Genomic DNA, 17,338 nt, shown 5'->3' on the forward strand with positions numbered 1-17,338 from the left:
TTATATGGGATAAGTCTCCAGTGTCACCAACCTGTGAATTTTTTGCCGAAGGCGTTTAATGGGCAGTCAGTAATTAAAGGAAGGGACGCATCATTGCATCGACTGATGGTTAATGGTCCTTCACCAGCATGGGAACCAAACACAGCCATAGCTGAATCCTCAAGCTAAACCTGACAGGCTCCTAGTGCAGATAAAACCTTACATATTTCAACTATGCTATGAGCAAAGTGGGTCTAAAGCAACCAATGATGTTACCGACTATAGGATGTCCATGGCCAACATAGAAAGACGTCAATCAAGCCAAGTCTAGCTTCAACATTCACTCCTGGTACACACAGCCACGCAAAAAGTTTGTCATTCGCTACAGAATTAGGTCTGTAAAACTACAAGGAGGACAAGGCCCGACGATCCCCTCCAGGACTCGCATTCCTGTGGTTTAGACAATTTCATTACGAGAGAGAAGCGATACATAAACAGGCCTCTGGTCAAGCGCGGTGGAGTCTGGTCTATACAGCTGGAGCGGTGTGCCCTAAAAATAAACCAACGGGCATAAAAACAGAAACAAATGGACTACAGATGGGCTGTGTAGATTGTTCTGCTTAACAAAAACCTTAAAACAAATACAGATGTAGACATCATCGAAACCTCAGAGAGCCGTCCAGAATACCTGTGGGGCTCAGCCTGATACCATCATCCAACATGGCAGAGGGTAGACACCCTGGTCACCAAAACAAAACTAGGTGGAAGTGAACAACCCCTTTAAGAGGATTTTATAGTCTAGAAGGCCGCTCCCCGAATCATTCTCAACTCCAACCGTTGAGGTCTTCTAGAGCAGAGGTCTCATAGGAGGGCGAATCTGAGTTTGTTCCATGTCAGGCTGCGCCATCATTTGTCATGCACCGACACCCTCACAGTGAATCCCGACGTGCTTTTGTATATTAAAGATTATTTCCTTGTATAATACTAATGCAAAAGCAGGAAATTCCACTCTGCGACTTGTGGAGGTCGTGTTAGTATTACTTCCTTCCGGTATTTTAACTAAAGGACATTAAGGAGAATATTTTTCTAAAAGAACTGGCCTCGAGCCAAACCCGGCCTCAAGTGCAGACCATAAAAACCGACGTGAAATAGACTCCTTTATAGACAACCAAGCTCCCTGTCTCACAATTTGCAGTCCCCAATGCACGGGCAACATACATGCGGATTCCGCAGACGGATCCGTGGTCTGTCTGCATCGCAAAAAAGTAGTGCATGCATTTTTTGCGGTTCAGGGGAATGGAGAGAAACCCCACGAAGCACTTCGTAGTGCTTCATGCCTCTCTTCCGCACCGGACCTTCCGGATTGAGGACCCATTCAAGTGACACGCGTGAGCCCTAAGCCTGAGGTCTTACTTTGGTGCTGTGTTGATTGCTCCCCATGATCCATCCCTTTGGCCCCTTCCGCGCGGGTGCAATGCGTGATGCGAACGAATTGCGGCCGCACGGAATCCGAACCTATTCATTTTTAATGGGGCTGTGTACATGAACGTTGGTTTTCACGCATCACTTGTGCGTTGCGGGACAATCGCAGCATGCTCTATATTCTGCGATTTTCAGCCAACGCTGGCCCCGCAGAAGTAAATGGAGCTGCGTGAAAATCATATCCGCAAGCAAGTGCGGATGCGGAGCGATTTTCACGGATGATTGCTAAGAGATGTTGTTGTTTGCAAACATTCAGTTTTTGATCACGCGCGTGCACCCACGCGATAAAAACTGAGCGCAATCCTGGACAAAACTGAATGACTTTGCCTGTGAAATCGAGCATTTTTTACTGAACGCATTCGCAACGCATCCGGACACGCTCGTCTGCAAGGGGCCTTAGGATAAGCCCTGCCAGTCACCAGGGATTCTACACAGAGGTCAATGAATACATTTTAGGGCCGGACATCTTTGACATCTCCAATTAATATACTGCTCTGCAAGAAAACGGAGGCTGCATGGACTTTCAGGAAACAAAGTCTTAGTAGAAGGCATCTAGAAGAACATCTGGATTATAAAAAAGTCAACTTAAAGGGACTCCGGCATACACAAGTATTAAAAATATCCAAAAATGAGACTCAACAGCCGCTGCATCAAGACAGGCTGATTTGGTTTATGAGAGACGTGAGCGGCAGCCAGACAGGTATTACACATTGTGACGAAGGCCACGTCCCTTTGTTTCCATGGACTGAAAAATAACAAAACCATCCAAAGCCAAAGCAGACAAGTAATAGATCAAAAAGTTGAAACATTCCTGCACCTCGGAGGAATGTTATCACTTAATGGACGCCAGGACTTCAAAAGACTTTGTGAAAGCCAATGTTTAGAGAGCTGCTTCGAGTCTCTACGAGCAGCGGCTTATTGGGCGAGTGTCAAGCAATTTGGTCACGTTTGGTTTTCATTATGCACGCGCTGGGATTTCAAAGTCGCCCCTATACCTTACCACGGCAAATGTGTTCATGTGCTGAACATAGAGAATTCATGGTTCTTAACTTGCCATTTTACACATAGAACCAATGAAGTCACCAACAAACGCTGTGTGACGTATAAGTCGTCACCCATTTCCAAGGCATCCAACAGACACAGCACATCTGCACAAGGAGAGCACTCTGGTCTTCATGTAAGCTTCTTTCTCCGCGCAACATGGGCATGAGACAAAAGGACATAAGCAGGAATTACTGAGACTAAGTACCAAAAGTCAGTCTTGAGGTGGCCTCAAAGAGGATTAGGGTCATGCTTCTAGATTAGATAACATGGTGTCCCAGAAGATGGAGTGGGTGTGTGCTACCTGACAGACACTCCTATCTACAAGAATATAACTACTATAATACTGCTCCAATGTACAAGAATATAACTACTATAATACTGCTCCTATGTACAAGAATATAACTACTATAATACTGCTCCTATGTACAAGAATATAACTACTATAATACTGCTCCTATGTACAAGAATATAACTACTATAATACTGCTCCTATCTACAAGAATATCACTACTATAATACTGCTCCTATGTACAAGAATATAACTACTATAATACTGCCTCCTATGTACAAGAATATAACTACTATAATACTGCCTCTTATGTACAAGAATATAACTACTATAATACTGCTCCCTATGTACAAGAATATAACTACTATAATACTGCCTCCTATGTACAAGAATATAACTACTATAATACTGCTTCTATGTACAAGAATATAACTACTATAATACTGCCTCCTATGTACAAGAATATAACTACTATAATACTGCTCCTATGTATAAGAATATAACTACTATAATACTGCTCCTATGTACAAGAATATAACTACTATAATACTGCCTCCTATGTACAAGAGTATAACTACTATAATACTGCTCCTATGTACAAGAATATAACTACTATAATACTGCTCCTATGTACAAGAATATAACTACTATAATACTGCTCCTATGTACAAGAATATAACTACTATAATACTGCTCCAATGTACAAGAATATAACTACTATAATACTGCTCCTGTGTACAAGAATATAACTACTATAATACTGCTCCTATGTACAAGAATATAACTACTATAATACTGCCTCCTATCTACAAGAATATAACTACTATAATACTGCCCCCTATCTACAAGAATATCACTACTATAATACTGCCCACTATGTACAAGAATATAACTACTATAATACTGCTCCTATGTACAAGAATATAACTACTATAATACTGCCTCCTATGTACAAGAATATAACTACTATAATACTGCCTCCTATCTACAAGAATATAACTACTATAATACTGCCTCCTATCTACAAGAATATAACTACTATAATACTGCCTCCTATCTACAAGAATATCACTACTATAATACTGCCTCCTATGTACAAGAATATAACTACTATAATACTGCTCCTATGTACAAGAATATAACTACTATAATACTGCCTCCTATGTACAAGAATATAACTACTATAATACTGCCTCCTATGTACAAGAATATAACTACTATAACACTGCTCCTATGTACAAGAATATAACTACTATAATACTGCCTCCTATGTACAAGAATATAACTACTATAATACTGCTCCTATGTACAAGAATATAACTACTATAATACTGCCTCCTATGTACAAGAATATAACTACTATAATACTGCCTCCTATGTACAAGAATATAACTACTATAATACTGCTCCTATGTACAAGAATATAACTACTATAATACTGCCTCCTATGTACAAGAATATAACTACTATAACACTGCTCCTATGTACAAGAATATAACTACTATAATACTGCTCCTATAAACAAGAATATAACTGCTATAATACTGCTCCTAACCACATGTAGTCACATCTATTCCCTATAGATACGAGCACTTGGGCCTCCTCCTCCTCCGCTCTGTCCGCTCACATTCACAGGATACTGGATGCCGCCATGCTGTGCTCCTCCAGCTCTTGCACAGAATACCCACGACACAGGGAAAGCAGCAGCTTGAGTCAACCCACAAAAATGGCAACAGGCCAGAGCGGGCGGACACTAGGACAGGATGCCCGAACAGATCTCTGTCATTCATGTGCCAATCCTTGGCATGCTGCGGAGGAGAACGGCGACCGGAAGGAAATCCTGAATGTCACGAGCCTTTATCACCAGCGTAGTGACACGAGCCACGGCAGCAGGACTACGTGAAAGAGGATTTAACGCCACAGCAGTGCACTCTGGGTAACTGCACGCCAATGTTACTCAGCTACGCTGCCATCCTCTGCAGACCCCAGCCGCCCCTACACTCTGGAAATCAGCGCAGCACTGCAATCCTGTATTAGGCTGGAGTACCCCTTTAAGAAAGGAAGAATTCTGACAACCATGTCTGCACATTGCTGGAAGCAGGGGGTCTCATTTGGGATTTCTATGGGACACCCTGCAAGTCCTTGATTTGTACAGATACGCGGCTGCTTTCAATGAGCGCCATGTAATACTTTATTCCTCCTGTGGGGGAGCTGTAGGAGAAGTGTACGCTCATGGCCAAGCATTCTCAGCGATCGCCTGGGATCCTAGTGGCGGGACAGCCTGTGATCACCTTATTTTTAAGGATCTCTTGCAACAAAAAGGCGGACAACCTCTTTAACCACCTCAGCCCCCAGTGCTTAAACACCCTGAAAGACCAGGCCACTTTTTACACTTCTGACCTACACTACTTTCACCGTTTATTGCTCGGTCATGCAACTTACCACCCAAATGAATTTTACCTCCTTTTCTTCTCACTAATAGAGCTTTCATTTGGTGGTATTTCATTGCTGCTGACATTTTTACTTTTTTTGTTATTAATCGAAATTTAACGATTTTTTTGCAAAAAAATGACATTTTTCACTTTCAGTTGTAAAATTTTGCAAAAAAAACGACATCCATATAGAAATTTTGCTCTAAATTTATAGTTCTACATGTCTTTGATAAAAAAAAAATGTTTGGGTAAAAAAAAAATGGTTTGGGTAAAAGTTATAGCGTTTACAAACTATGGTACAAAAATGTGAATTTCCGCTTTTTGAAGCAGCTCTGACTTTCTGAGCACCTGTCATGTTTCCTGAGGTTCTGCAATGCCCAGACAGTACAAACACCCCACAAATGACCCCATTTCGGAAAGTACACACCCTAAGGTATTCGCTGATGGGCATAGTGAGTTCATAGAACTTTTTATTTTTTGTCACAAGTTAGCGGAAAATGATGATTTTTTTTTTTTTTTTTTTTCTTACAAGGTCTCATATTCCACTAACTTGTGACAAAAAATAAAAACTTCTATGAACTCACTATGCCCATAACGAAATACCTTGGGGTCTCTTCTTTCCAAAATGGGGTCACTTGTGGGGTAGTTATACTGCCCTGGCATTCTAGGGGCCCAAATGTGTGGTAAGTAGTTTGAAATCAAATTCTGAAAAAAATGACCTGTCAAATCCGAAAGGTGCTCTTTGGAATATGGGCCCCTTTGCCCACCTAGGCTGCAAAAAAGTGTCACACATCTGGTATCTCCGTACTCAGGAGAAGGTGGGGAATGTGTTTTGGGGTGTCATTTTATATATACCCATGCTGGGTGAGAGAAATATCTTGGCAAAAGACAACTTTTCCCATTTTTTTATACAAAGTTGGCATTTCACCAAGATATTTATCTCACCCAGCATGGGTATATATAAAATGACACCCCAAAACACATTCCCCACCTTCTCCTGAGTACGGAGATACCAGATGTGTGACACTTTTTTGCAGCCTAGGTGGGCAAAGGGGCCCATATTCCAAAGAGCACCTTTCGGATTTGACAGGTCATTTTTTTCAGAATTTGATTTCAAACTCCTTACCACACATTTGGGCCCCTAGAATGACAGGGCAGTATAACTACCCCACAAGTGACCCCATTTTGGAAAGAAGACACCCCAAGGTATTCCGTGAGGGGCATGGCGAGTTCCTAGAATTTTTTATTTTTTGTCACAAGTTAGTGGAAAATTATGATTTTTTTTTTTTTTTTTTTTTTCATACAAAGTCTCATATTCCACTAACTTGTGACAAAAAATAAAAACTTCCATGAACTCACTATGCCCATCAGCGAATACCTTGGGGTCTCTTCTTTCCAAAATGGGGTCACTTGTGGGGTAGTTATACTGCCCTGGCATTCTAGGGGCCCAAATGTGTGGTAAGGAGTTTGAAATCAAATTCAGTAAAAAATGACGAGTGAAATCCGAAAGGTGCTCTTTGGAATATGGGCCCCTTTGCCCACCTAGGCTGCAAAAAAGTGTCACACATCTGGTATCCCCGTACTCAGGAGAAGTTGAGGAATGTGTTTTGGGGTGTCTTTTTACATATACCCATGCTGGGTGAGATAAATATCTTGGTCAAATGCCAACTTTGTATAAAAAAATGGGAAAAGTTGTCTTTTGCCAAGATATTTCTCTCACCCAGCATGGGTATATGTAAAATGACACCCCAAAACACATTCCCCACCTTCTCCTGAGTACGGAGATACCAGATGTGTGACACTTTTTTGCAGCCTAGGTGGGCAAAGGGGCCCATATTCCAAAGAGCACCTTTCGGATTTGACAGGTCATTTTTTTCAGAATTTGATTTCAAACTCCTTACCACACATTTGGGCCCCTAGAATGCCAGGGCAGTATAACTACCCCACAAGTGACCCCATTTTGGAAAGAAGACACCCCAAGGTATTCGCTGATGGGCATAGTGAGTTCATGGAAGTTTTTATTTTTTGTCACAAGTTAGTGGAATATGAGACTTTGTATGAAAAAAAAAAAAAAAAAAAAAATCATCATTTTCCACTAACTTGTGACAAAAAATAAAAAATTCTAGGAACTTGCCATGCCCCTCACGGAATACCTTGGGGTGTCTTCTTTCCAAAATGGGGTCACTTGTGGGGTAGTTATACTGCCCTGGCATTTTCCAGGGGCCCTAATGTCTGGTAAGTAGGTAAATGACCTGTGAAATCCGAAAGGTGCTCTTTGGAATGTGGGCCCCTTTGCCCACCTAGGCTGCAAAAAAGTGTCACACATCTGGTATCTCCGTACTCAGGAGAAGGTGGGGAATGTGTTTTGGGGTGTCTTTTTACATATACCCATGCTGGGTGAGAGAAATATCTTGGCAAAAGACAACTTTTCCCATTTTTTTTATACAAAGTTGGCATTTGACCAAGATATTTATCTCACCCAGCATGGGTATATGTAAAATGACACCCCAAAACATATTCCCCAACTTCTGCTGAATACGGAGATACCACATGTGTGACACTTTTTTGCAGCCTAGGTGGGCAAAGGTGCCCAAATTCCTTTTAGGAGGGCATTTTTAGACATTTGGATACCAGACTTCTTCTCACGCTTTGGGGCCCCTAAAATGCCAGGGCAGTATAAATACCCCACATGTGACCCCATTTTGGAAAGAAGACACCCCAAGGTATTCAATGAGGGGCATGGCGAGTTCATTGAAAAAAAAAAAATTTGGCACAAGTTAGCGGAAATTGATTTTTTTGATTTTGTTCTCACAAAGTCTCCCTTTCCGCTAACTTGGGACAAAAATTTCAATCTTTCATGGACTCAATATGCCCCTCAGCGAATACCTTGGGGTGTCTTCTTTCCAAAATGGTGTTATTTGTGGGGTGTTTGTACTGCCCTGGCATTTGAGGGTCTCCGCAATCATTACATGTATGCCCAGCATTAGGAGTTTCTGCTATTCTCCTTATATTGAGCATACGGGTAATGAGATTTTTTTTTTTCCGTTCAGCCTCTGGGCTGAAAGAAAAAAATGAACGGCACAGATTTCTTCATTCGCATCGATCAATGTGGATGAAAAAATCTCTGCCAAAAAAAGAAAAAGGAGGGGAAAGGCGTCTGCCAGGACATAGGAGCTCCGCCCAACATCCATACCCACTTCAGCTCGTATGCCCTGGCAAACCAGATTTCTCCATTCACATCAATCGATGTGGATGAATAAATCATTGCCGGGATTTTTTTTTTTATATATACAAAGTGTTTGCCAAAGTATATGAACACCGCCACCTCCTCAGCTCATATGCCTCGGCAAACGTATCTTTTACTGCAGAGGAGAAATCTCGTCTTGCAGCGCCGCATACACCGACTTGCGTGTAATCTGACAGCAGCGCAATGCTTCTGTCCGAATGCACATCAGTGCTGCAGCTAGTCGATCGGTTGGTCCACCTGAAAGGTAAAAAAAACAAAACAAAAAAGAAAAAACCAGGCCGCAAAGCAATAACTTTATTAACTGTTGAACAGAACATAGAAACTTTTTTTAAACTTTTTTAACTGAACATTTAACTTTTTTACTTACCGGTATTTTTTTTTTTGTTTAGTTTTTTTTACCTTTTATAGAACAAACCTCTCCTTCCCCATGGGACAATGTGCAAAGCGCAAATCGCCCAAAGATGTGGCGAAGTACATTATGCACTTTATCCCAGGTGAAAGGAGAGGTTTGCAGCAGCTGTGAGTGAATGGGCCCTAATAGCCCTGTGTGCCTGTCCTGGTGAGATGTGATCCCTATGCTAAGTGTACCTGTGTGTGGTACTTCCGGAAACACTCTCCATAGCATAGGGCAGGGTGGTCAGCACAGTCAGGACAGAAATAGCGGGTGTCACGCCTTATTCCACTCCTGCTACAGACACGACATCTTTTTCGGGGTGACGGTTGGGTTGAGGTACCAGGAACGACACTGGGGAAATGTCGCTCGTGTAGACGGCTAACTACACTGGTGGATGGGGCCACGGAACCTCCTGGGTAAAGGAGGTTCTCGATGATCTCTTCCTGGAATTTGAGGAAGGATCCTGTTCTCCCAGCCTTACTGTAGAGAACAAAACTATTGTAGAGCGCCAATTGAATTAAATATACAGACACCTTCTTATACCAGCGTCTGGTTCTGCGGGAAACTAAATACGGAGACAACATCTGGTCATTGAAGTCCACCCCTCCCATGAGCGCATTATAGTCGTGGACACAGAGGGGCTTTTCAATGAGACGGGTTGCTCGCTCAATTTGGATTGTCGTGTCTGCGTGAATGGAGGAGAGCATGTAAACGTCACGCTTGTCTCTCCATTTCACCGCGAGCAGTTCTTCGTTACACAAGGCAGCCCTCTGCCCCCTTGCAAGACGGGTGGTTACAAGCCGTTGGGGGAAGCCCACGCGACTAGTTCGCATGGTGCCACAGGCGCAAATCCGTTCTAGAAACAAATGCCTAAAGAGGGCCACACTTGTGTAGAAATTGTCCACATAAAGATGGTACCCCTTGCCGAATAAGGGTGACACCAAGTCCCAGACTGTCTTCCCACTGCTCCCCAGGTAGTCAGGGCAACCGACCGGCTCCAGGGTCTGATCTTTTCCCTCATAGATCCGAAATTTGTGGGTATAGCCTGTGGCCCTTTCACAGAGCTTATACAATTTGACCCCATACCGGGCACGCTTGCTTGGGATGTATTGTTTGAAGCCAAGGCGCCCGGTAAAATGTATTAGGGACTCGTCTACGCAGATGTTTTGCTCAGGGGTATACAAATCTGCAAATTTCAGGTTGAAATGGTCTATGAGGGGCCGAATTTTGTGGAGCCGGTCAAAAGCAGGGTGGCCTCTGGGACGGGAGGTGGTATTGTCGCTAAAATGCAGAAAACGTAGGATGGTCTCAAATCGTGTCCTGGACATAGCAGCAGAGAACATGGGCATGTGATGAATTGGGTGCGTTGACCAATATGACCGCAATTCATGCTTTTTTGTCAGGCCCATGTTGAGGAGAAGGCCCAAAAAAATTTTAAGCTCGGAAACTTGGACTGGTTTCCACCGGAAAGGCTGGGCATAATAGCTTCCCGGGTTAGCGGTTATAAATTGTGTGGCATACTGGTTGGTCTCTGCCACGACTAAGTCCAAGAGCTCCGCAGTCAAGAACAGCTCAAAAAATCCCAGGGCCGAACCGATTTGAGCCGTCTCAACCCGAACTCCAGACTGGGCGGTGAAAGGGGGAACTACTGGTGCGGCTGAAGTTGGTGACTGCCAATCAGGATTTGCCAGCACCTCAGGGACTCTAGGGGCTCTACGGGCCCGTCTTTGCGGTGGCTCCGACGGGGTAACTATTGCACGTGCCACCGTACCAGCTTCAACTGCCCTTCTGGTGCTCGCTACTTCACCAGGTTGTACGGCAGTGCTGGTACTAGGTCCAGGAAGGGCTGCGCTGCTGGTGTATGCCTCACCACGTGATCCGGCAGCGACAGCCCCACTCTGCTGCTCTTGAAGCGGATCCTGCGTAACCTGTGGTCTAGCGACATGGGGCCGGGTACGCCTGGTGCTGCCAGGGACCTCCACCTCCTCGTCCGAACTTTGGGTCAGAGAGCCACTGCTTTCCACAGGTTCATATTCTGACCCGCTAGATTCGTCAGATGAGGGTTCCCACTCCTCATCCGACTGGGTCAGAATCCTGTAGGCCTCTTCAGAAGAATACCCCCTGTTTGACATTTTGGACTACTAAATTTAGGGGTATTCCCTGAGACTACCCAAGAAAAAAAGCAAACCTGTCTTACAAAGGGGAGGCTAGCGAAGTACCGGAGGCCGCTGCGGTTGATAAAAAATATCAAAACTGATTTTTTTATCGCCGCAGTGCGTGTAAAATGAATGTGCAGTGATCAAAAAATAATAATTTTTTGTCACTGCGGTGGGGCGGGCGTGGGTGAACGCACGTGTGGGCGACCGATCAGGCCTGATCGGGCAAACACTGCGTTTTGGGTGGAGGGCGAGCTAAGGTGACACTAATACTATTATAGATCTGACCGTGATCAGTTTTGATCACTTACAGATACTATAAAAGTACAAATGCTGATTAGCGATACGCTAAACAGCGAATAAAAGTGACTGCGGTGCGGTGGGGTGGGCGCTAACTGACGCTAACTACCTAACCAAGGGGCCTAAACTATCCCTAAAACCTAACAGCCAATACCAGTGAAAAAAAAAAAGTGACAGTTTACACTGATCACTTTTTTTCCTTTCACTAGTGATTGACAGGGGCGATCAAAGGGGTGATCAAAGGGTTAATTGGGGTGCAGGTGGGTGATCTGGGGCTAAGGTGTAGTGTTTGGTGTACTCACAGTTCAGTCTGCTCCTGTGCTGGATCCAACCGACGAAAAGGACCAGCACAGGAGCAGACAAGCCATATAACAGATCATATTTACTAATATGATCTGTTATATGACTTTGGATTGGATTTTTTGAAAATCGCCAGCCTGCCAGCCAATGATCGTTGCTGGCAGGCTGGTGACGAAATACTTCTTTTAATTTTGCCGGCCCGCGATGCGCATGCGCGGGCCGGCTTTGAGCGAAATCTCGCGTCTCGCGAGATGACGCGTATATGCGTGACTCTGCGCAGCGCTGCCACCTCCGGAACGCAATCCTGCGTTAGGCGGTCCGGAGGTGGTTAAAGTACACAAAGGGTCGGAAAAAAAAGTTTACAACTTGAATTCTATGCACGTTCCTGGCAGTGGAGGGGTTAAGAAAGTCCACATTCTGAAAACAATGACTCCCAAGACTTGCCAGACATTACTAACCCTGGGAGGTGGGGGAGTCTGGAAGGAAGCAGAGGGTCTGGCCCCGTGACCTCGGAGTGCCCGGATCTGTACGTCTGCTGCGGTTACTGCAGGGTTTATGAGGAGGAAACAGTCAGAGGCAAAAGCTGCTGGATTCACGGCGAAACTACATTTTCTGGTGGAGTGCCAAGGGCCGGGCGGACTAATGGTGTTATACGGAAATAGGCACTTTACCCTGACTTCACTGACACCCGGCGCGCAAGCCTGGCACCGAATGATGGGAAGGCCCGTAGGAGGTGCCACCCAGCTTTCCGGAGACCCTGACTCCCTATTAGTCTATATGTATATTCAGAGGTAATTCCCTTCTGTTCTCACATTCCTGCTGTACGAGTGTCAGTCTCCACTGCAATTCCGTAATTCTATTCAAAAACACAGAAGCACAGGATGATCATATCTATAGGTCACACCCCCCCCGATAGAGAATTGTGTCATGCTCCGCCCCCTCAGAGCCTGCTACATATTGCTCTGGGTAAGGCAAGTGCTGAAATGCTCTGTGCTACAGTTGGCAGACAGGTCCGTCGATCGGACGGGTTGCCCATGTAACACATGACGGGATGACACTGCTTCTGGCGGGCGCTGCACATGTAAGGCTACTTTTACATTAGCGTTTTTTGCGGATCCATCATGAACACCATTTAAAGTCAATGGAGGACGTTTTCTAGTGTGCCATATTGTGTCAGTGAAAACGGATCCGTCCTCATTGAATTACATTGTGTGTCAGGGCGGATCGGTCTTGCGCCGCACATCGCGGACAGAAAGACGCTTGCGTTTTTCTGTCCGCGATGGGGACGCAACCAAACGCATTCAGTTCAGTTTTGTCCCTATTGACAATGAATGGGGACAAAACTGAAGCGGTTTCTTCCGCTATTGAGATCCTATGACGGATCTAAATAGCAGAAAGGGAAAGCGCAAATGTGAAAGTAGCCTGACATGACGGGATGACACGGCTTCTGGGGGGCGCTGCACATGTAACATGACGGGATGACACGGCTTCTAGTGGGCGCTGCACATTTAACAAATGACGGTATGACACTGCTTCTGGGGGGCGCTGCACATGTAACATGACGGGATGACACGGCTTCTGGGGGGCGCTGCACATGTAACATGACGGGATGACACGGCTTCTGGGAGGCGCTGCACATGTAACATGACGGGATGACACTGCTTCTGGGGGCGCTGCACATGTAACACATGACGGGATGACACGGCTTCTGGGGGGCGCTGCACATGTAACACATGACGGGATGACACGGCTTCTGGGTGGCGCTGCACATTTAACATGACGGGATGACACGGCTTCTGGGTGGCGCTGCACATGTAACATGACGGGATGACACGGCTTCTGGGGGCGCTGCACATGTAACATGACGGGATGACACGGCTTCTGGGGGGCGCTGCACATGTAACACATGACGGGATGACACGGCTTCTGGGGGGCGCTGCACATGTAACATGACTGGATGACACGGCTTCTGGGGGGCGCTGCACATGTAACACATGACGGGATGACACGGCTTCTGGGGGGCGCTGCACATGTAACACATGACGGGATGACACGGCTTCTGGGGGGCGCTGCACATGTAACACATGACGGGATGACACGGCTTCTGGGGGGCGCTGCACATGTAACACATGACGGGATGACACGGCTTCTGGGGGGCGCTGCACATGTAACACATGACGGGATGACACGGCTTCTGGGGGGCGCTGCACATGTAACACATGACGGGATGACACGGCTTCTGGGGGGCGCTGCACATGTAACACATGACGGGATGACACGGCTTCTGGGGGGCGCTGCACATGTAACACATGACGGGATGACACGGCTTCTGGGGGGCGCTGCACATGTAACACATGACGGGATGACACGGCTTCTGGCGGGCGCTGCACATGTAAGGCTACTTTTACATTAGCGTTTTTTGCGGATCCGTCATGAATACCATTTAAAGTCAATGGAGGACGGATCCGTTTTCTAGTGTGCCATATTGTGTCAGTGAAAACGGATCCGTCCTCATTGAATACATTATGTGTCAGAGCGGATCGGTCTTGCGCCGCACATCGCGGACAGAAAGACGCTTGCGTTTTTCTGTCCGTGATGGGGACGCAACCAAACGCATCCAGTTCAGTTTTGTCCCTATTGACAATGAATGGGGACAAAACTGAAGCGGTTTCTTCCGCTATTGAGATCCTATGACGGATCTAAATAGCAGAAAGGGAAAGCGCAAATGTGAAAGTAGCCTGACATGACGGGATGACACGGCTTCTGGGGGCGCTGCACATTTAACAAATGACGGTATGACACGGCTTCTGAGGGGGGCTGCACATATAACATGACGGGATGACACGGCTTCTAGTGGGCGCTGCACATTTAACAAATGACGGTATGACACGGCTTCTGAGGGGGGCTGCACATATAACATGACGGGATGACACGGCTTCTAGGAGGCGCTGCACATGTAACATGACGGGATGACACGGCTTCTAGGAGGCGCTGCACATGTAACATGACGGTATGACACGGCTTCTGAGGGGCGCTGCACATGTAACATGACGGTATGACACGGCTTCTGAGGGGCGCTGCACATGTAACATGACTGGATGACACGGCTTCTGGGGGGCGCTGCACATGTAACATGACTGGATGACACGGCTTCTAGGAGGCGCTGCACATGTAACATGACTGGATGACACGGCTTCTGGGGGCGCTGCACATGTAACATGACTGGATGACACGGCTTCTGGGGGCGCTGCACATGTAACATGACGGGATGACACGGCTTCTGGGAGGCGCTGCACATGTAACATGACGGGATGACACGGCTTCTGGGGGCGCTGCACATGTAACATGACGGGATGACACGGCTTCTGGGAGGCGCTGCACATGTAACATGACGGGATGACACGGCTTCTGAGGGGCGCTGCACATGTAACATGACGGGATGACGGCTTCTGGGGGGCGCTGCACATGTAACATGACGGGATGACGGCTTCTGGGGGGCGCTGCACATGTAACATGACGGGATGACGGCTTCTGGGGGGCGCTGCACATGTAACATGACGGGATGACACAGCTTTTGGGGGGCGCTGCACATGTAACACATGACGGGATGACACGGCTTCTGGGGGGCGCTGCACATGTAACACATGACGGGAGGACACGGCTTCTGGCGGCGCAGTGATTATACACACAGATGCTGCGCTGTTTATACAGGCCGATATACATTAAAATTCCACAAACCCCAGAATGTATACACATGTGGTGGGCGAGCGCCAAAATATCCCCCCGTGACGAGAGACAGACCCCCGAGAGTAATGGATCGCTGCCCGGGGAGGAAACAACTACATAATAGATGGATATCTAAAGACAGCGAGATCCGAGGATAACCCAACAAGACTACGAGCTACCCCTCCCCCACCTCACAGAAATATATACATATCAATGTATGACATACTCCAGCCACATCCAAAGCTGCTGCCACCAGGAGCTTTACATATATATATATAAAATGATGTAATTGCCACATTATGACTTATACTCCAGTCACATCCAAAGCCGTTTGTTGTCAGCAGAAACTTTAATATGTATCTATCATGATGCACTCACGACATAACATACTCCAGCCACATCCAAAGCTGCTACCACCAGGAGCTTTAAATATGTATATATAATGATGAACGTGCTACATTATGACTTATACTCCAGTCACATCCAAAGCTGCTTGCTGCCACCAGGAGCGTAACATATGCATATGTCATGATGTACTCGCTACATTAAGACTTGAACCCCATTCACATCCAAAGCTGCTTGTTGCCATCAAGAACATTATATATTTATCTATCAGGTATACTTACTACATTATGACATACTCCAGCCACAACCAAAGCTGCTTGCTGCCACCAGGAGCTTTACATATGTATCTATCATGATGAACTCTCTACATTATGACTTATACTCCAGTCACATCCAAAGCTGCTGGATGCCACCAGAAATCTGCCAGCACTGTTATTTACATATATTAACTGCACCCCCTCTGTAATATGCTAATTACCTTGTTGAGCCCATCGAATGGTTCCTTCCACCTACTATTTCTCAAAAATGGTACGAACCGTCACATACAGGGGAGGGGGGGACTTTGCAGCCGATGGTCTCCATTTTCCGCACTCGCCCAACCTACCCACCAGGTGGCACGTAACATGCCGACTGCCTAGCCGAAGGTGTCTCGGCTGATGAGATGCCTCGAGAGGGCACAGCAGCGCTAACTAACATACTACAGATACCCTTCAATATAAAAGGGCGTGCCCCCGTAAAGGCGTGTCCAGGATTACAAAAAAACAGCACCACTCTTGTCCGCAGGTTGTGTCTGGTATTGCAGCTCAGCCCTATTCACATCAATAGAGCTGCAATACCAGAGACAGCCCGCGGGACAGGTGTGGCGCTGTGTTTTAACCCCCACTCCCTGAGGTCATAAGGTAACTCCACCCACGGACTCACCTTGGAGCATGCAGCGGTAGGCGGACTCCGATATGGCGTAGATGTGTGGCGGCATCTCGTGGCGCTTCTTCCCCCGGTACATCTCAATGATATTTTCGGAGTAGATGGGGAGGTTCTTGTAGGGGTTGATCACCACGCAGAATAACCCGGAGTAAGTCTAGACACAAAGAGAGAGAGAAATTAACGGTAATTAAAGACCTTGTCTACAGTAAACGACGAACACCCGCCTGCGCGGCGACGACAAGCGCAATAATACACGCTATTAACTCCGAGGAGTGTAATTAAGATATCAAACCGGCAAAAATCTATATTACTGCAAGTTCAAGCCTGAGACAAAACTAATGAACGGCACAATAATGTCTAAAAAAGTGTCCAGCAGGGGGCAGCAAGACTATTTGTTATATTTGCCCCTCTCTGCTGTCAGTGACCTCAGCCAATCAGCAGAGCGATAAGGGGTCAGATGACCCAGCTGCCCTCACAAAAAAAAAACAGGGAAAGGAACTTTATTTTTTAGGGAGTATAAGGGTGGAAGGTTCTAATTCCCACATATAGGGGTGTGGGGGCATTTGTGGGGTACAAACGATTTATCCTAGTGCCCAAATGGGGTATTTACCTTTCCAACCTTTTTTTCCCCTATTTCTCCAATGTAAATGAAGCAATTTTGCAAACAGTCTTTATTCTAAATCTCCTATTGTTCTTCTGTGTACACAGCTCTTGTGCAGA

General features: G+C 46.0%; 1 protein-coding gene across 3 annotated transcripts in view; it reads right to left on the reverse strand.

Moving 5' to 3' along the window:
* MYH10 (myosin heavy chain 10) overlaps window positions 1–17,338 on the reverse strand; it is an 89,298-nt gene that overhangs the window by 49,179 nt on the left and 22,781 nt on the right. For all 3 annotated transcript variants that reach the window (XM_040437490.1, XM_040437491.1, XM_040437488.1), the window contains one exon: window positions 16,616–16,772. In XM_040437490.1, coding sequence (XP_040293424.1) covers window positions 16,616–16,772 — 157 coding nt within the window. The remainder of the gene's footprint in view (window positions 1–16,615; window positions 16,773–17,338) is intronic.

The sequence above is a fragment of the Bufo bufo genome, chromosome 6, assembly GCF_905171765.1.
Source record: "Bufo bufo chromosome 6, aBufBuf1.1, whole genome shotgun sequence".
Classification (NCBI taxonomy): Eukaryota; Metazoa; Chordata; class Amphibia; order Anura; family Bufonidae; genus Bufo; species Bufo bufo.